Source organism: Maylandia zebra, linkage group LG10, assembly GCF_041146795.1.
Source record: "Maylandia zebra isolate NMK-2024a linkage group LG10, Mzebra_GT3a, whole genome shotgun sequence".
Lineage (NCBI taxonomy): Eukaryota > Metazoa > Chordata > Actinopteri > Cichliformes > Cichlidae > Maylandia > Maylandia zebra.
The window spans coordinates 16,920,563-16,941,723 of NC_135176.1; the positions used below are offsets into that span (position 1 = coordinate 16,920,563).

General features: G+C 40.9%; 1 protein-coding gene across 2 annotated transcripts in view; it reads right to left on the reverse strand.

Moving 5' to 3' along the window:
• Positions 1 to 21,161, reverse strand: part of LOC101482226 (rho guanine nucleotide exchange factor TIAM1) — a 51,060-nt gene continuing 29,899 nt past the window's right edge. For both annotated transcript variants that reach the window (XM_004550058.4, XM_004550057.4), the window contains exons 14-29: positions 20,442 to 20,523; positions 20,097 to 20,183; positions 18,021 to 18,233; positions 16,941 to 17,074; positions 8,085 to 8,309; positions 7,728 to 7,796; positions 7,491 to 7,616; positions 7,109 to 7,217; positions 6,799 to 6,978; positions 6,527 to 6,645; positions 6,316 to 6,424; positions 4,580 to 4,638; positions 4,155 to 4,251; positions 3,233 to 3,320; positions 2,625 to 2,797; positions 1 to 2,377 (exon numbers count right to left, since the gene is read on the reverse strand). In XM_004550058.4, coding sequence (XP_004550115.3) covers positions 1,746 to 2,377; positions 2,625 to 2,797; positions 3,233 to 3,320; positions 4,155 to 4,251; positions 4,580 to 4,638; positions 6,316 to 6,424; positions 6,527 to 6,645; positions 6,799 to 6,978; positions 7,109 to 7,217; positions 7,491 to 7,616; positions 7,728 to 7,796; positions 8,085 to 8,309; positions 16,941 to 17,074; positions 18,021 to 18,233; positions 20,097 to 20,183; positions 20,442 to 20,523 — 2,502 coding nt within the window. In that variant the 3' untranslated portion in view covers positions 1 to 1,745. The remainder of the gene's footprint in view (positions 2,378 to 2,624; positions 2,798 to 3,232; positions 3,321 to 4,154; positions 4,252 to 4,579; positions 4,639 to 6,315; positions 6,425 to 6,526; positions 6,646 to 6,798; positions 6,979 to 7,108; positions 7,218 to 7,490; positions 7,617 to 7,727; positions 7,797 to 8,084; positions 8,310 to 16,940; positions 17,075 to 18,020; positions 18,234 to 20,096; positions 20,184 to 20,441; positions 20,524 to 21,161) is intronic.

A 21,161-nucleotide genomic window follows, 5' to 3' on the forward strand; every position in this document is an offset into this window, starting at 1 on the left:
TACATTTAGAAAAAGATTTATTTTTACATTTAAAAAAAATCAAAAATGCTCCACAGTTTTAAACGTACAAAAGGGATGGGGTCGGGGGTCAAAGGGAATCATTTGCTTCCAAGGACAAGTGATTGTACCTCAGTCTCAAGACCGTACTGACCATTCTGAGCCAGCTGGCTAAAATCTAAGAAACCAGCTTCATCATTAAAAAGACAGAATTAAGAAGAGAGTATATAATTTCCATCCATGTTCCCTTCATTCTGAAACGTAGCTGCTTACACATCCCCCCGACACACACACACAAACAGTTGGGTATTAAGTGCTTGTTCAATACATCCATTAAGGTGCGCATGACTATGTTGAGCACAGCAATCAGCAGGTTGTTATTGTTGTGACGACAAAGTGAAACAGCACAGCCTGGTGGACAGGAGTAGTAACGCAGAAGTGGAAATATATATAGAAAATGCCACACGACAAAAGTCAACGCAACAGATGAAAGCTGAGGATGACGTCTGAATCCATTAGAGCAGTTGTGGGCAAATAATTTTCCTCAAGGGGCCACATGAGAAGCTGGAACTATTGATTAATACTGAGCAGAATGGATTTGATCAGTATTCAATTTGTGACCCCTGACGGGAGGTGAATCGCCCAGTCCTGTATTTGAGTGAAGCTGGTCAACTGCATGACTGCCCCCCCCTTTAAATTATAGTACAGTCACTAACACGGTCCTTTCAAACACAAGAGACAATTCAAGTAAACAGGACTATAGAAATTACTCTGGTATTTATCACAGACATGACGACGACATGGCCTCAGTGGCAAAAAAAAGAAGAGTCCAGAATAATAATGGACTTGATGAAATCAATTAGTTACCAAAATAAAAAGACATTTTATTTGAGAAACACAATTAAAGACTCATCATTCACACAAAGGGAAAAATAGAAGCTTGTTTCTGGCAGCAAACACACAAAAGGTAGTTTGTAACACTGGGCATCTGTATGCGATGTAAACATTGAAAAATTACAGTATTTTTTTGAAGGCAGTAATTAAATAAAGAACAAGGTAAGGATATGAGAGGGGACAGTGATATTTTTATACAGCTATACAAGTCAACAGCACTCTATTGTTCTCCTGATTATACACTGTTGTGTAGCTGATATTAAGTTAAATTTTTTTTTTTTTTACAAAGCACAATAAAGCTAGTTAGATGTCACCGTCCTTTATGCAGCAGTCGTTAAGCCAAAAGCCCCTGAAGAAAAAAAACGGAAAAAAAAGTAACACACAGCCCTTGAGTGTTCGAATACAAACGTCAGAAAAATATAAACACCCACATTCCTGTGTTGAAAAATAGACTTTTTGGCCTGAAGGTCACAGTTCAGTGGTGATGTCTCCTCTGTAAAATGTGTGCATGGTGCAGTAGCTGCCTTTACTTTCTGTGTCTGTGCACACATGCACTTACTGTTTGTTTATCCACATGAAGACACGCTTGCTCATTGACTCGCGTGCACATCCAGTGCTGTGTTCCTCATATGTTTACCTGCACTTCCTTGTTACTTTTTCCCCCCCTCTGGGTGCTTCAGTACTTCAGGATTGTCAGAACACGGGAGGATGTGGGTGAGGTGGAAGGAGAGGGTTGTGCAGAGATACAGGCAGGATTTGTTGAGGTTCCCCAAATTCTACACTTTTAAAGCTTTTATCTGTCCTCACACCTTTTCTTTGACTCCTACATTATCCTACATAATCTTCATCATCTATCAGAAGACGTCACTGTTGGCAAAGTCGTCCCGCCGCACCCAGATGACATCGTGGTCCTGGTTTGTGGCCCCCTCCACAGCACACTGCTTCAAGGAAGCGACCTTTAAAGTTGAGGTTGCACTGCTCGGGAGAGAAGCACCGCAGGAAGTAATGGAGTCTACCAAGCTGGAGTCATCCCCATGCTTTGTTCGATCAGCGTCCTCCTCCTGCGTGATCTCACACTCTGCTCCTCCATTCAGGCTGATGTCTTTGCCCTGTAGGTTCAGTCCTTTCATCTGCTCCTCCAGGTTGTCCAGTTTCGTCGACATGGCTCGGACAGACGTGCAGTACTCGTCGTCGTCGCTCAAAATGTCCGTCTCCTTCACCTGCCCGACATCGGTGCCCTCACACTGATTTTCATAGCAGCCCAGGTTGAACTGCTCTTCCACCCAGCGGTCCGTGTCCTCTCCCTGAGGTTTGCAAGGCTGAAGTTGATCAGACAAGTCGGATTTGGAGCAAGGGCGGGAAGAACGAGACGAGGGGTCTTCATGAGTGCTGTTGTTGTTGTCTCCGTGGAAAACCAAGTCGGTATCGATGGTGATGCGGTTCCTCACCAACCGCCTGCGAGCTAGCGTTCGAGATGGAGCTGAGGCTAAACAGAGAAAGACAGGAAGGCGTCACCAGTCAAGGTCATTACTCTCAACCCAAACTAAACTGAGAAGATTTTAGTTAACTGAAATAAACATCAAATTAGACTTTTCCTGTCTTTCCTAATTAATGCCAAAATATGATGCATTTATAATAAAAAGTAATATACAGAACTATAATCAATCTGTTACTGCCTAAGCATGTTTGTCTGCATTGCTATTGAAACAGAACATATATTCAAACTCTGTCACCTGCTCTGTTCATGGTAGGCCGCACCCCTTTAAGGGCAGAAAGACGCTTGCCCCCAAATGGGACATACTGCTGGCTGGGGGGAAGACACTCTGTCTTAAGCAGCTGCCGTCGTTGCTTCTCCCTAAGGATGGAGTGAACTGCTTTCAGGAAGTCCTTCTTACTCTCTGGAGAACTGCAGATCAGACAAGAAAACATGAAAGACCATGAAAATATTGTAAGAGAGAGGTAGCTTCAGTTTGATGGGGTTCTAACTCCCCCCCACAAATCTTCATTTTTGTAACTGCTGGGGGTCTGCTAACTGTTTCATGCTCTTATTTTAAAACCAGAGCACCTAAACTTTGGAACGCTCTTCCTCAGCCTATCAGGTCAGCTGAATCAGTGCCTAGTTTTGAAAGACTACTAAAAATAATTTCTATAGGTTCTCTTTTCTTCAATCTTTTGCCAATTATCTGTGGCCTTTTGTGTGTATGCAGGAAAAAATGACCATGACTTTGTGAAACATGTATAAATATGTACATTTAATTTAAAAAAATGTTTTTTTAAAGTGCTATACAAATAACCTTATTATTCATGTTCATACGTTTTGAATCTGTATGTGCAGTTTTACCTGAAGCACAACTGGAAGCTTCTCTCTGGTCTTCCTTCAGATTCAGACCTCGTGTGGACAATTTCACAGTCCGCCGTGGCCTCTGAGTCTGAGAAAGGCCCAGAAGAGAAAAGATGTGAAATACATTTGCAGAAGTATTCAGTTAATTTCCATCATCAATTTCTTTTCCCTTAACAACAGGCCATTAGGCAGATAAACAGCCTTGTTTGGGCTGAATCGCCGGAGGGTGATTTAAAGTTCACTTAGGACACAGAGAAGATGTGAGAAAGAAGGCATGCAGATCTACTAATGAGTATTTATCTGTTGTGTCTACAAAAGGTTATTTATTTTCTGCAGGAGAGGAAAGCAGCATCACTGACAGGCCTCCAAAGCATCTTAAGCGTCTGTCACAAAATGCTGATTTATAACCGCGGTTATTTTGGGGAACAGGGTAACATGCAAATGATCTTTTCAATGATCTTGGCATAAAAACTAAAAAAAGAGCAATTTTGCCTTGGATAGTCTGGTTATGGCTTTAGGCACTTTAAGGTTAGGCTAATTAATGCATTAAACAAGTCATAGCCTCTAACACATAGAAAATCCAAAATCCTTTCATGATTTTTTCTCGTTTCTTCATGAAAACACTTTTATTAATGTAAATTTTGAGCTTATCGCTACTCTTCCTAAAAAAAAATAATAATAAAAAAAATGTTGATATGTTGTTGTCCAACACATTCATACATTATAGACTAATGGTCAAATAATACATTTTTATTGCACAGGTCTTCTATTTGAAGATATGCTATAACTAAATCCATGTGTTTCTGGTGTAATTAGTTCATTCATGTTTATGTAAAACTCCAAATCAGTCCTCAAAATGCTAACAGTACCTACGGGAAAATATTAAAAATTGCTGCATGTTAGTATATTTAAATATACTCACTTGGGAGGGTTCGGACTTGCAGAGAATCGGTTGCAATCATGTGACGGAAGCGGATGGGATCTTTTTCATCGCCCCCAGACCCGCGATGAGATGCACCCTGAAAGATAGAGACTGGTCAGATATTTAATGCATAACCGCTGCAGTGCATCAACATGACAGCAGAGAGCATCAGAGTGCAGGGAGAGAGAGGGTTCATTGAACAGACACAAGTATCTACTATACTGTACTATGGGGAGCGTGCACACACGCAGTTACTGCAGCTGCCAATAACTGCCCTCACACAACCATGAAACATTAGCTTAATTATTTCTGTCCCGCATGCAATGTAAAAAGAGAACACGTTAAAAGCACTTCAGAGGATGTGCACCCTCCATCACTGTGTCTTAAAATGCAATTAAAATTAAAAGTCCAAAAAAGGTACTTACAATTTTTTTCCTGTGCTTAGAGCAGTCCTTGTAGACAAATACAACTGCTGTTTTGAACACTGCATGCGGGCAGAGAGAGAGAGGGGGAGAAAAGAAGTGAGAGAATTGATTAACAGGGTCTGCATTCGTTCTTTGCGCAACAAGCAACTTCTACTCACTGTCGCCTTGCCCAAGAAAGCACATATAATAAGCAGATATAATATTTATTGTCAAAAGTGTCTCAGCTGAGTGCATTTTAAAACACATCCCAGGCACTTCTGAGTAGGTGTGTGGGAACTGCATATCACACCATTAATAATCACTTCACCCAAAAAGTGAAAAACAATGTAAAGATCCCAGTTTGCATGACTGGGTCCATTTGCCCATTAACTGAAATAGCACCGAGCAGTACCAAAGCCTGACAGTAAAGCCTCACACGAAACAGTAAAGTATTCATAAATGCAGAGCAAGTGCTCTTTCATAAAAATGTAACTGCATGTAGCTCCTCTGATAAGTTTAGAAATGTTCATGATGAACAAGAATGTCATGGCAACACTGGTTTATTTTCTGGGATGATATTTTTACATCTTTGACATAAAAAAAGGTGCAAAAGTTGTGGTTTATTACATACATGACAGGTTCTGCTTGGTCACATATTTGAAACAACTTGTTTTGGCAGCATCAATAGTTTCCTGGGAAATACCCAACTTTCACAGACAGACCACATATTTGCCATCATTTGTGGAGACCGTTCTAAAATGTTTATCCTAGCCCCGTTCATCCATCAGTGCAGGTGTTCATTGAGTTGAATGCATCACCTTTATCTCTCCAACATACCTCCAGTCTCTTTATCTCATCTGACCTCAAATTTATACTGGGTTCAGTGCAGTTAGCTGCAAACTCAGGTTCCTCTTAAGGATCCTGACCATCAGAACCAAGTTCTTCTGCGCTGAGGGTTGTAGATTATTCCGAGAGATATTCTTGAGTTGTGTTAATCTTCAGTCATATCTACACTGAGTTTCTGAGACTTTCCCGTTGCACTGTGTGCCAATTGAGCCAATGAGAGTTGTCAAATTAACTCTTTGAGGGTTGCGATAGAGAAGCTACTAGCTGTGAACTGTGAGGACTAAAGGGGAGTTAAGAACAAGGACATTAAGTAAAGTTAAGTAGCTTTCAGCACCACTGAATTAATAATCTAAGTTTACGTCATTTCAATTTAAAACAGGACGGCACATTACTTAGCATTAGTACTTGGATCCATTATGTAAATGTGACAGCAATTTTTCACCTGCAGTCCCTCATGTGGGTGTTGATTTCTATTAATTGTGCTTGTTCTACAATCATTCTGCCCCATGAAAAAAAAAAACCCTGTTAAAATTATGAAAAATAGAATATAATAATGACATTCATGTCCATTATGCAAACTTCCAGCTTCAGCTGCATCTATGGCAGAGTGCACTAGAATTAGCAATGCTTGGTCTACACAGGTTTTTAATCTATCCTGTGCATAAAGACGCAAACTGTATATTGACCTTTTTTGATTATTCATAAAGAAGAGCTGAGGCTGAAAATGAAACCTATGATAACTCAAAATGTAGACAGTTGATCAGCTTAGGTTTGTAATCACATTAAACATCAGTACAACAAATCCCCACTTTATGGAGACTCTGTTATATTGTAGGTATATCTCTGTGTTATGTAAGGAGGTATTCCCGGCAGCCTGAATTTCAGGTGGTATAATCTACATAAAACCGTACCAAAAGCAGCTAAATCCGGGTCCTTTTTGCTCTTGGCCAAAGAGGTTTGAGGGTTTATCCATGCCACTGTAGAATGTAGTAAAAGATCCCCCATCGAGAGGTCAGCCACCTGTGATGCATAAAGTAAAAAAAAACAACATGTTAACAAAAAAAGCAAATAAGTCACAGGATCATTCACTGGGCTTAAGGCTGATACATTAATGTGTTCTACCTCTTTTTTATCAGCAGTCTGCTCGTTGATCAGCTGGTCAAAAACAGCGCCGTACTCCTCATGAAGCTTTTGCATCTCATTGATGTGACTTGCAACTTTGTTCATGGCCTTAATTGCAACTACATGGGGCAAATATTTATAGTTAAAACCCCAAATCATTGATTCACCAACACCATATCCTGAATATACAAAGTTCTATGTAGCAGGCGAGTAGATGATGATGTACCATTTCACCACAGTTTTAAATGCTCAATGAAAAAAAGGATACTTACCATCCAGGTGGTAGTGTTCCTCACTGTCCGGGTCAGTGAGAGAATAGAGCTCCCTTAGCAGAAGTGGATACTTCAGCACTCTTTGGATTGGTTTGATCAGGTAAGACTCGAGAGTGGATGAATGTTGCTGTCTGGGATTTTTCTCAGCCAGGAAGGCCTTGAATTCTGGATCGGTCTTTGCTGGAGGAGCGGAAATTTAAACACCGATTTATTTTGTGTAAGGCACAAGGTAACGCAAAGACTTGCTTTTAAAAATAGTAAGGGGTGACTGCATGCTTGGCATGAGGCAAGAATCTGTTAATGTTTTTACCTTTAGCGAGGACCTTTGGGACTTTGGTGTGACTGGCGCAGAAGGCGCTGTAAATCTTAAAGCGATCAGCATAATACAGGAATGACCCACCCAACGAGAACAGCACCTTCTGCAAAAACAGACGAGCATAACATACAATCATAAGATTATATGATCGCATTTAAATGATGGCAACGCACATTATGTGGAAATTCCAATTTTGAGAAGCTGCTAAATAAGAAAGAGTCTCAACTTTTTCTTTTTTTTTTTGACTAACATAAGCTCTTTATTATGCGTTATACAAACAGCAGTACCAAGGGGGAGTGTTCCCTAAATGAGACAAAATAATTAGAGGATTTGAAGCCAAATGAAGCAGTTGGGTCTAAAATCAACATTCATTCACCTTAAATTGCTCCACCCTTTCCAGCCTCTCCTGGTCTGGCATCAGCCTGATTCCATCTTCCAGCGTGCGTAGGAACTCCACCTGGAATTCCACCATCTCTCCGAGGTTACCAAACAAAACGTCCAGCTGCAACACACATCACTGTCAGCACTACTTTCGAGCAAAAATCGTGTATAGGTTATGGTATCTAAGCAGTTTATTTCAATTCTTGGATAATAAATATCAAGTGAAGAGTACCTCATCCTGAGTCAGGAAGCTCTTTTCCTGCAAAGGTTTCAAGTAGCGCTCTATTAGGCAGTTCAGATCCTGAATGAGACAGATATAAACAAGATCAGCCTGTCATCAGATGCTCGAGGAGGAATGAGGCATGTCTTGTGTCTGTTGATTTGAAGGCTATTTAATGAATCATTTGCAAAGATTTTAAAGAATGGATAGAAGTCAACCGCTTGCGGGTTTCAACATAACTCACACTGACACAAAAGTATTTCAGCGACGATGACACAGGAACACACTTGGCAAAACATTTGTGAGTCTGAGACCGTAGCTGCATTCTTGCGGCACGCTCAAAGAACACTTCAGAGACCCTGTACTCACTTTGACATAAGTCTTCTCCGTCTCCACCAATTCATTGATGACCTTGCGCAGTTTGTCAGCGTGGGAGAGCTGTTTCTGTGTGGCCGCGGCTGCTGTGGGTGGTAAAACCGACACAGGGCTCGGAGAAAGGGATGACGAAGACGATGAGGAGGACGACGACATCGGGCACTCGGGGGGATTGATGTCATGAAGGCCGCGGCAGAAAACAGTGACCTGCTCTGTGCTCTGCTCAGAAAGAAAAGGAAGCAGAGCATGCAGAATTTTTAAGGGACCGCTTTAAAAACCACTCACAAAAATTAATAAAATAACTAAATGACTATAATATGTAGGTTTATTTTTAGACGTACGCATTCATCATTAACAAGACATTAAACGCATTCCTACAGTCTGCTATGTATCAAAGACACCAAACATGAAGTCTAAGGAGCTTGGAAAGAAAAGAGTCTGGACTTTTTTAATTTGCTTGAAGACGCCTCACCTCTCATCCGAGAAGCTTCTTCAGTTCTAGGGTCAAATGAGGGTCCTCTTTTGAGGAAGAGAAAGAAGCCATCTATGTCCTCTGTGAACGACCATCTTTGAACAGATCTCAGAACTGTCTGCCATCCAGTTCTGAGATCCCTTCCCAGACGCCTTAACGCCCACTCACATCCTGGGCCATCTGACCTCAGGAAATGATAGGGTGTGGTTAGGTTTCACAATGAGCCCACCCGAAACCTTGGCTGATTGTGACCCACACCCAGTTTCACACCTTGGCTCGTGCGATTAGGTAGAGGATCATTAGGGGGGTCCATTGTCCCTCTTGGGGGGATACTCCCACAGGGTTTAAAACTGGGACTCTCTACCATTTGACCCTAGAACTGAAGAAGCTTCTCGGATGAGAGGTGAAACGTCTTCAAACAACTTAAAGAAGTCCAGAAGCTTTTCTTTCCAAGCTCCTTAGACTACAATGGCCTGGATGACTGAGAACCTTCACAGACATACCAAACATGAAGAAACCTGCTAGATTCAGATTGTTAGCAGACCTAATAAGGGACTTGTCGCCTCCTGCTCCTTTTCTGCAACTATAAAACCAGCATTCTCTGATATTACTCTTAGAACTTGTTCAGTAATGACCAGAAACACATGTCACACATCATCCATAACATTACACACTGGAACCAAATACTGAGAAGAATATATTATGAACATGAACACAACAGAGCGCTGCATATTGAAAATGGACAAAGTGAAAAAGCAGCAGCATCCAAACCAACAGGCTGAGTGTGTTTTTAAAAAAAATCTAATGTTCTACAAGTAATACAGCAGCATGTCTCCCTGCTGCACCAATGGTTATGAGTCTTTCCAGCATCTGCCAATACTTTCTACAACAGACTTCCTGTAGGTAAAGAGGTGTCTCTGAATTCAAACCCAGAGTTCAATAGTTTTCTTTGCAAGCCCAGGCAGGCTGTCACAAGGACTGAGTTCTTCTGAGAAATCTAGAAAAAAATAGATGTACATGTGCATATTATAGATTCTCTTTCTAACACCAACTATAAGAGAGCTCAACTCTAAAAATCTCATTAATTACCAGTCCTCCTGTCCAGAGATGACACTGAACCTTTATTGTTTATTTCCAGTGTACATGTTAATCATTTATAAAGCAACCTTTAAAGAAAGGCAAAAGAATGTAATCGAGAAGAAAACTACAGGTAATTTAAACTCTAAGGGACAAACAAAGACACTAAAACCATCACAAAGTAAAACTACAAACTGAGTCGTGTCAAGCTGATTGATGATGCAAGTTTAAATCTGTATTATCTGTAGGCAGCACAAAACAGGTTTGATCCTATTTCAATCGCCATTTACTTAAACAGGATGCCACCAGTGTTACTCACGGAAGCGCTTTTGAGAACATATGTTACAAAACTATCATTTTTATGGGTTCAGTGAAAGTGTTTACTTATTGTAATCTCTGATATGGCAGTACACCTCACTGTGTGCTGCTGATAGCTGATTTACATAAACTGGTCAGCTGGGGAAGTAGCTTGTCTTTACTGATTCAATGCCTTGTCTCCTGCTGGACTGCAGCAATGACAAACATAATTTTCCATTGTGGTATTCAAACCAGTTTTGCAAGTTTGCTATACACACACACACACACACACACACACACACACACACACACACACACACACACACACACACACACACACACACACACACACACACACACACACACACACACACACACACACACACACACACACTTGTTTGCACAGCAGAATTGGGCAAACAAAGATTATCGACAGTCCTCCTATCACTAACTAACTACAGTCACAATAATAAACACTTACCACAAAATTAACTAAAAGTCTGAATACAAGTAAAATGACACAGGTAACTGAATTTTGTGTAGCATCCAAATAATTTACATTGCTTACAAAGGTAATAACCGCATTAAAAAACATATCCACAATAAAGACCCTTTAAACTCCCCAAACTGACCTTACACATCGCCGAGAACAAGTTTTATCAGACATTAAATCTTGTTCACCGAAAACAGAATACTAAGGACTGGAAAAGCATGCAAGGATGAATGTGCTGCGATCTGTGCAGTGAGAATTCCTTCGTGTTTCTAAACACAACAAGCCGAGCAATGACACTGCCATTTTTGGCCCTAAAAGCGAGGTCTCGCCCTTGACTGCCGAGTGGCAGATGGGGCAGTGGCAGAGACAGATGACAAGAGATGGGGAATGAGGAAGGAGAAGAAGAATGGCAACATGATGCCGCACCATGACCAATAACTAACTTTCACACTGGCAATCTAAGTGACATAGAGAAAATTGTGAAGAGCATAACTAATAGGATTCAATGACTATTTATCTGGGGTTTATTTAAACCCCAAAACAAACAAGTGCAAGCTTCGATGGCAGATTCTAATGTGCAGTATAACAGTCATTAGCTCGTCCAGAATCGATGCCATTTTACTCCCCATGCCACTGAGATATAAACACGATATAGTAAATAATAATAATAATAATAATGTCTAAAAAAAAAAGGGTAGCTCATACACTCAAAATGTGTCATAAGATACAAATATTACATAAAATGTTAAAAAGGGTTGTACAACTAGGGATTGCACTAAGCATAAGCTTAGCATTGCTGGTACAATACCATGACATTATCACTAACCTTTGTGGGATTGCATCCACAACACAAGCCACCTCACTCACACACACACACACACACACACACACACACACACACACACACACACACACACACACACACACACACACACACACATAAACAAGAGTGCACAGCTCACCAGCTGTAACATGTCATGGATGGATTCAGTCGGTGGCTTAGAATTTCTTCTTCTCCTAAAAGCGGACATCCCGGCAGGTGAGGTTTCGACGAGAAATCAGGTTTTCATTTCCTGTCCTGCTTTTCAATTCCAGAGTGCTTCCACTCTTCCTCTGCCCCGGGAAGGCTGTGTTTTTCTGCCCTGTGCAGAATGTAGAGTTGCCGAACTTGTCCAGCTAAACTGATCAGAAGTGCTAAAGGAGATGCCTGCTATTCAACACTCACCCTGCTCTGCAAAACACTGCAGCTGGTAAAATCATTACTGTGGCAGCTGAACAAATGGGTCATTAGGCAGACTGAACAGAACAGATTGCAATGAACAACAGCACTCCCATGTCACCTTATCCTACAGCGTCTATCCAATCACTTTCTATTTTTTCAATCCACCGGCTGTCTCTGCATGCTGCCCTGAGCGCCAGTCTCCACTCTCTTCTTTGCCTCGTATCTGTCCTCGTTGCCTCTTCCACTTTTCTGTCCAGGTGTTTGAGAGGAGCGGTGGCAGGCGGCGTAGAACAAAACATTAAATAACAAGATCAAACCTCACACCCTCATGAGAGATGTAAGAAGAGATGGGAGGAGAAAGGAGGGAGGAGAGAATGGGTGTTGAAGAGGCAGTGGGTGGTGGGAGCCAAACACTCCAACAGGCATCTGCCTTCTCTCTCTCTCTCTCTCTCTTTCTCTCTCTCTCTCTCTCTCTCTCTCTCTCTCTCTCACTCATCACTGCTGAGAAAGACTTATGTCACTACATGCTTGTATTTGAACTTGCGCTCCGTTTGGAAATGGGTTTTAAGAAATACCGTGGTTAACGCAATTATTTCTAGAATAACGACAAAAAGAACACGTGGAAACCAACTCAGAAAAAGTTTGTGCCCTAATGCATCAACTATGCATCCCACAGTCAAACCAGTTCTTGCCATTTCCAGAAACTATGTCACACAGGTCAGAATCCTTTTTATAAAAACAACAGTTGGAGTGGAGAAAGAGAGTCGCAGCTTTTCTCCAAGTCCAGCACATGCAGTCTTTATTAGCACAGTGACTAAATGTACTATATCCTTGACTCGGAACAGACAGGGAGGAAAGTCTAGTATGACAGAGGAGCATGGAGGCAAGCACAAACCTGCTCTAACACCCATCAGCTGAAACCATGCTGAGCGAGAGCCAGAATAACCAGAGATTGCTCATATCCACACACTTGGCACACAGAAGCACAGCACACACATCATTTCACAGCTATGCAGTGAATTTTGACATGCAATAAACACACACACACGTATAAGTAAATGGAAATGTCTAGCAATTCTTACGGACGTGCCTCCAATGCCTCCTTGCACAGTGTTTGTCTAAAAGAACAAGCATTTACTTGTCAATATTTGAGCATGGACAGGAAGGAGGGAGGGAGGAGAAAGGAAAGGAAAGGAAAGGAAAGGAGGATATGTCTTGAAGTTCAATTTCACTGGAGATCAGGAAAACATGCAAATCCATAAATCCCTGCAAGGACTGATGGGATATACAGAGAGAGACTTAAATCATATAATCTGAAAGCATGATTATGTTACGACATGAGTCTTCATAAATCTGCACAGGAACATTTCGAATTCAGAGCCGTGGATTTGCAGACTACAGGCTTCAACTCAAAGTTGTAATGGGTGAAAAAAGTTAGAGGCACTTTTTTTATTCCCTTAAACAGCAGCAACCAGCCAGTTCTGATAACACAGCATTAGAGGATTAAGTCGTGTACATTTGAATTTATTTAAATTTTGGAAAACCATCAGAAAGAATGTGTTTTCTTGGTGTGTGTTTACCAAAATATTCTAACACTAACATACAAATTGATGTGTTATTTCTGCATCCTCAGTGTTGACTTTGTGAAGATTATTGCTGCCTTAGAGGCTTCATAAATCAGCACAGTGCTCCCTCCAGTGGAATTTCTGTGGAAGAACAACAGCATCTGAGACAAAGGTGAAAAGGCCCGATTGGAGGGAAGGGGGGCAAGTGAAAGCATAACTGAAGACTTGTGCCACTTATACAGTCATAATAGCCAGAAGCTATAATAATTATATTAAACAAATAGACTAACTCCAAATGAACAACTGGAATTATATCATCAAGAATAAATCAAAAACAAACCTTGATAAAAATTGCACACCACCCTTCAAACACTGAATAATGTATTTTCTATTTCAAATGCCCTCAAGCCAAACTATTAGACATTTGTAAATTATTATCACACTTGTCAGTGAGGCTGACTACACCTTGGAGAACACTAGCAATCACCGACATCTCTACTATCACCGTTATCCTGAGAAATCGGCGCTTTTTTCTCTGGTCGGTTTATCATAGCGGGGAGGTTGCTCTGTGCTTTGTCTAAAATAATGAACATTCCCATATCCCCCGGCTAGCCAGACACTCATTTATCTCCACTAAATGATGTGAAACACTGTGGAGAATGGAGTAATTAGAATGTGGGGATAATTAAAATTGTCCCACTTTGCCTCGTTTTCCTCACTCCTCTGCCACCATGGCACCGCAGGCGCTGGGTGAAATGAGGTAAGACGCAATCCGCAGCACTTCGAAGCTTTTCCAAACAGGAGACTTGAGAAACAAAAGGCTGATCAACATAAAGAAAGGACAAATAGTTTGGGTGAATGTGTGTTTGTTTTTGAAGAAAATGCCACAGTTTTGGCAGTCTGTGGCAAGTTTGGATTGAGCATCCAAGTGTTCAGGCTAAGGTCAGTGCCCACAGCCGGCTGGAGAGCTAAGGGAGCGGGGCTGTTTTAAGTGCCAACGGCATCCTCATGTTGTTTATGGTAATGAACAGCAGGGGGTTCGTGAGGAGGAGGGTGGAAAAAGACCCAAGATCAGAATGAAACTACAAGGACAGAAGGAAAGAAAGGGCATTCAAAACAAGACGGCAGATGAAGGTGCTGGATGAAAAGAAAAGAGCTGCTGTGTCTGATGGTCATGGTCACATTGTTGCTCTCAATGTGGAAAATAATATGACAGTAAATCAAAAATCTAAGGAAATTAGGGGTACAGCAAAGGTAAAGATGAAAGGAAAGGATGGAAAAAAGCAGCAGGGCACAAATCAGACAGCTCGTGTTAGACGAGAGCAGGAGGTGAAAGACACAAAGCTGAGATGAAGATCACTGACTTAACACTTGTGTTCTATTCTTGTTTACTGGTTTGCAGTGAATATTTTTTCCTCTTATAAACAATCCCGATTAGTCAAGTACATTAGCCTGTATGGCTGTGTGGCTGAAAGAGGTCGATTCCCCGAAAAGGCTTTGGATTTGTTGGCCATATATTTCGGATCCCAGTTTTGACTGATTACTGAATTTAACCATACAGCAGATACACAGAAGAACAACTGTGAGGTTAAAACGGCAAAGCAATTTTCGATGTTAATTAAAAACTGCGAAGAGTTTCAGAAAGTTTTGTGCAGCATCTTCAACTAAATGTTTTCTTTCATCATGAGTTCAAATTAGAGTCTCATCTATATCAAGAGCAAGGCAAGCTTTTCTTTAAGTATTTCACTCACTTCTACAACTGGCACATTGGAATCATGGAGGAGTCTTCACTGAAGCTGCATTTGACCTCACCCATTAGCTCTCCCTTGAGATTGAAACTCATTGACACAAAATGAAGAGTGAATACAGCGATGTCCCTTCCCTTTCTTCTTTGTTCATGCCTAGGTTATCAACACTGGTCCAAAAAAGGAAAAAATGTTTCCGGTGGTTACTGGCTATCAGACAGTGCCATGGTAATGGAAGTGACAAGCGTATCAGAAGGAGAGTGGATGGCACACGGCCTGTCCCAGCAATCACTGCGTCGACCCTGATCAGTCCAGACATAATCTTAATTAGAAAGTGATGCTGTTCACTCACCTGTCTCCAGTTCAGTGTTCCAGAACGCACACTCGCACCCAACACGTACTATGTGCACATCTGTTAATGTGCCAAGACACATACACACTACATTTTGCTATGAATACGGTGCTGCTAATGCAATATGCTGTCAGCACCACAGAAAACTGTTATCGGAGGAAGAATATGGTTATGATTACAGTGTTAAATCCGTAGGATTCACAGACTCACTGTAACCATCATGTTGGGCTTATATATGCCCTATATATTATGACTGTGACAACAGAAAATCCACTGAGAATCTCCCATCTTTTTAGACCAACACTTTTTTTCTGGTTTCATGTGACATGCAGAAACAATTCAAAGCAAAGTAATCAGAAAATCCACACACGTTCCTGCATTTAACAGGATCTGGAAAAATTACACAAAAAAGAGCATAAATCAACTGTTGTGTGTCTGTACGTATTTAACTGTGTCTTGCTACTACAAGTTTAAAAGAAACTGAAGCGGATTATTGTGTCATTGTGACCCCCTGTGGAAATGACCCATGTGGTCATTGCCAACAATGCCATTTCACAGTTATTCAGTGACCCCTATGTGGGAAACTACAAAATAAAGAAGGTCAGTTTGTATTCTGCATCATATACATGCATACATATCCTTATGGATTGGCATAGATTAGCAAATCACTAGCTCATTAAAAAGGTATAGTTAAACACCACAGTGTGCATCAGAAACAACTAATTGTGAGTTTTTCAGCAAAACAATGTTCTTGGATATTGTAGGAGCTGAGATAATAAATCATTCACGCAGAGGGAAAGACAAACTATTCTGGAGAAACACACTGCATGCCTAAAGAAATAAATAAGAAATTTGATATTACAACATTTTTGTGACAGCCTTTTGCAAAAATAGCCACACTGCTGTTTTGTTATGTGGCGTTTTACACACACCTTTTTTTGTATGTGTAATTTTGCCCATAGTGTTATTCCTGTATATAGTCCTGTATATAACACAAACAATAATTGGTGTATGTTTTTTTTTAATGTTAAACTAGATACCTTGTATATAACATATAACTTGGATACATTTGGTTGTGTAGATAGTGATGCATTTTTTACATTGTTTGATCAATTGTAACCCAGGGGAGATGAGATCATAGTGCATCTTTTCTTTAGAAGTCTGAGGAAAAGCATCGCACATTAAGTATCATGCTAGGGCTTACTGGTGTGCCGGTCAATCACTTCTCGTATCTGCTGAATTTTTTCATCCAGCACTCATTCTATTGAACCTTTTAGCTTTGTTCAGACTTAGTTTGGCAAACTCTTCCTATATAAAACATGAAAGCAAAGCGACTGCTGAAATTTGTTCAAACATAAATCCAGCCTGTGTTGGATTGTTGATCAAATGATTGTGTTTTCCTTTGCTGTCTGGCATGAAATGTAAGAAATGTCCCCGAAGATGTCAGGCTGCAAGATGACAATGCAACAAATCAAAGACTAAGAAAGCTAAGACTAAAGCTGCCAAAACATCAAACACTGAGCACCAAAAACTCCATCCTCTGTTGGGCTAAACTGTTATTTTTGCATGTCTGAATTTTTTACCTGGCTTGGTGTGTGAAACTGTGGCTTTGTAAAACATATCTTACTTTGTATCCAGTCCCAATGCAAGTTTTATCTTCCGGATGATCCCTGTGGCTCTGCAAGGACAGACAAGGTTCCTCCTCATAAGTATCATCTGGGCTCTCCAGTGGCAAACCTGACACATCATCCAGGATGTCTTCTACAAAAAGGACAAAAGGCAAAGCTGACAAAGAAGACTACACATACACATACCTATACCAAGCTGCTTTCATTTATTTGTGCACTTCATCTGCATTTACTTTGAGAGCCTGGGTGAGTCTGGCTGATTTTTAAAAGGTCACAAGTATGTAGTCGTAACTTTTTAATGAAAATAATAATTTAATAGCATCCTCTTTGTGTTGGATTAAAGTGACAGCAATTAAAGATTCCTATAACCTTTAGTGTTTCTTATTATGATATCACTGTTTAGTAAAATTAGTTATTATTCCTTCCATTTTAAAGTCTCTGTGCTGAAGAACTCTTTTATACACCTGTGTCCTCAAAGCATGACATCATCAATAACCTCCATCTGGCTGCTTAAGTGTTTTTCTCTCCATCTGACCCTTTGCATATGGCATATCCTGCATGATGACAGCTCCACGCTGCTGAAGGATTCATATTAATATTCATATTGCTCCGAGTTCCAAACAATGCCAGCTTGTCAGGCTGCGCATTGCAAGTCCTGGTTTATAAGGAATACAAATGATGCCCTTGCACAAATAAAAAGAGCAGGTCAAAGGAAGGATGGCGGCTGCCTGCAGGTTAGTTATCAGACAGCATCCATGCATAATTAGTAGATCGCCCTGTTCACCTCACTGCATGCAAAAGATGTATCTGAAACCTCTCTTTTTCACCACAGAAAGTTGGGTTTTAGAGGGTGAATGATCACGCAACACAAGATATGTGAATGCAATGCTAAGGACAAAAAAAGGAAGAATCATTTTGTTCTTTTTCCTTTATTGTCATTCATTCAGAACTATGCATGTCTAAGTAAATATGTCAGTATATAAATATCAACTAAGAAAAACTGCTTACATGTAGATTATTTTAAAAAGCAAACAGCTTATTCAACTGATCCCCAAATCTTTTGAGACAGGAAACCTTACCTTGGCTCTGGGAAAAAATGTCTGTGGCTAGGTTTTGTTCCACATCAGAGCGCCGGGGTGGACAGGAGCACACCATCCGAGGATCCAACTGGGGCAGGGTGCTGATGCTCAAGGTCAGGGTTTGGTTTGTAAATGCAGACATCATGTCATCCTTCTGGAGGGCAGATGCCTCTTTACCATTAAGTAACAGAATCTCATCCCCTGCTTTCAAACCTGACAGAGAATCGGGCAAAAAAAATGTAACAAATGTGAAATTTCACTAAGCATATGGTAAAAAACAGTTTAAGAAACAAAGTCAATATGAAATAAATTATTGTAGAGAAAGTTTTCAAACAATGCACAGTCAGTAAAAGCATTATCTGTGAGTTCATGACCCAAAAAACATCCAACCAACAGCAGAATTCCTATGGGCCGCTCAAAAGCACTACTCACAGATGACTTATGTAAACAAAACTTTTGCACCATACTTCCCAGCAGCACCTCGGAGACTAATCAGGTGCTCCGAGATGCAAATGTGTTCCATCACATCAAAAATGCATCCTTCTATGATTGCTTGCCTGAGGCAAATACTGATCTAACAAGACGGGGTGGGTTTAAGAGGCAAAGTACAATGTCTGTCTATTCCTGTCCTGTCCTGTCCTGCCCACTGTGTGTATACGTTCTTCATGGTACAATAGGTGAACAAACAAAACACTGGAACATAGCTTCAGTTTGAGCCTTGCTCTTTGTCTTGCTGCTCCTCCTCTCAAGCACCTGTGCCCCATTCTGTTAATTGAGAATCATCACTCAATCAGCAATCCAATTAGCAGCTAACCTTATCAATAAACCCAATTGGCTGTGACAGCTGTTTAGAGATGTGGCAGCAGCCTCATCTCATCTAGTAACACACAAGGGGATTTTTGGACATGTTTTGACTGCAGTCATCTGTGAGTATGAGCTTATCTTCCTATTTCAGTCTCATTTTAAATTATTTGCTGCAACAGAGACAGCAGCGACATTATTCAGTAGGATTCTCATAGAACAGCAACACACAGTTACATACATATAGACGCATAAGGCACACATTTAGCCTTAAGTTATGACCTAGTTGTCTGAAATGTGAAGTGTCAGCTGTAGCAGAGGCTTTATTGGGCAGAGAGAGATAACCCCTCTGGTCATATACGGCTGCGTGTGTATGCCTGTGTGCAATGCATGGATGTGCCTTTGTGTGTGCTGCTGTGTGAGGAGGGGAAACGGGAATTACAGTGAAAGAGCGAGAGCGGGAGTGAGAGAGAAATAGACCCTTTGGGGCTCCTTGTCCAGTGCTGGCCTGGTTTCTGCATGTACCCTGCAGAAAATCAAGCGTGATGTCTTTCAATTCCCCATTCACTCTCTGCACTGTTAATAAACCACACACATACACACAGGCTCATCACAGTGTTCATGTGGACCCACTAAACTGCATCTAACTCTGTGATTCAGCAGAATATCGTGCCCAGATTGCAATAAGATGCTTTGTCGTATGTGGATGCTTCAATCTTTTTCTACTTCTAACATCAACTGAGTCCTGTGTCTTTTGGCAGCCTGCTAAGATAGCAGCTTTCAGATTGCTAATACACTAGAGGGCACAATCTCACACTTGAGTAACCTTGGTCTGACCCTGGGGCTTAGTTTTGGGGCATGTTATTTTCTATACATTAGTGTTGTATCTACCAAGCAGCCATATGTTTCTCAAACCCATTAGAGTGTCACTGTCTCAGTTAGAAGATAGGGACCGGTGAAGGGGAGGGGGGGGGGGTTGATCTCCAGACCCAGCAGTGCAAAGCAGAGAGTAGAATAGAAAACAGCCACAAATCAACGCCTTATAAAATCTCTTTGTTCTTGTTTTATGGTTTGTTTGTTTTTTTTATTTTATGGATAAAGGTTTTGGAACGTCATGCCTTCAGAATAAAAGCATAAAAACATCACTTTGGCCATTGTTCTTGACTCTAGCATCTCTTGGCTGGGAATGCGTTCTCTATAAGCATCACTTGTAAGTGTGCTACAGTAACGGGTTAATCTCCTTTACACATGTCAACGTATGCATAAAATGTGTACCTTTCGCTGAAGCCATTCCTCCTGCTTTCACTTCAGTAACTTGGAGCTGCTGCACCCCATCCTCCTCTAAAACTGCCACAGAAAAACCTGCAGACATAGATAGTTAGACACAGAGAAATTCATTTAATTCCTTCGGTCGTCTTTGAAATATTTCTATTTGACAGCGTAAACTGCTGTATAACCACAGCAATTAAATCCACTCCATATCATGTGTGCCCTTCATTTGGGTAATTCCCTTTTATTCATTAACAAAGCATGACTAGATGAAGTCCATTAGAAAATCAATTTGAAACAGAATTTATGGGTGTGTCAAGAACTGACTGCTATTGTCAGAAATAAGCATACCATATCCGTTGTTGCAGAACTCGGCTTTGTCAAACTGGACGACTTTGGTACTTTTGGGATAAATCTCAATCTCTTTGTAGAGCTGTAAACACACAACAGCACATATATAAATAAATAATTGTAATTAAAGAGAAACAAACAAATAGAGATAGATATATCTATATATAGGGAAAAATGGATGGGTAGCAGTGTTGTTGGACAGATAAGGTCAAGGTCATGCTGTTGTTATTAATAAGAAATGAACAGGTTCATGTATTATTCTGGCTCCTTAGCCAAGCAATTGTATCTGAAGGTTGTGGGGTCAAAATCCAGGTCAGGGCTATGAAGTGAGTGGGTGCTCAGACAAGACCCTGAGCTCACAAAAGCCTAGAACATGGACACAGCTGTGTGTATGCAGCAACAGACAGGAACAGAAGTCCGCAGTGTGTAGTAGCCTTCACTGAGGCGAAATAATAACGTAATATCATAGACTAAGGATGAAAGCGGGTGAAATGAGTCACTGATCAAAGCAGGAAGATAAAAGAGCTCTTGAGGAAAAGAGCGAGTTATAAAAATGATTGTGCTTTGAGAAAGATTTCAGTGTATCACCTACAAGGCGCAATCAAAAAGAGGATTTGTTTTGGGGTTTACAGCAGATGAATAATGCGGTGGTGGTGGGGACTTTCAGTGAGTGTGACTGTTCTTATGATAAATAGACGCACACAAACACAAACGGCGACT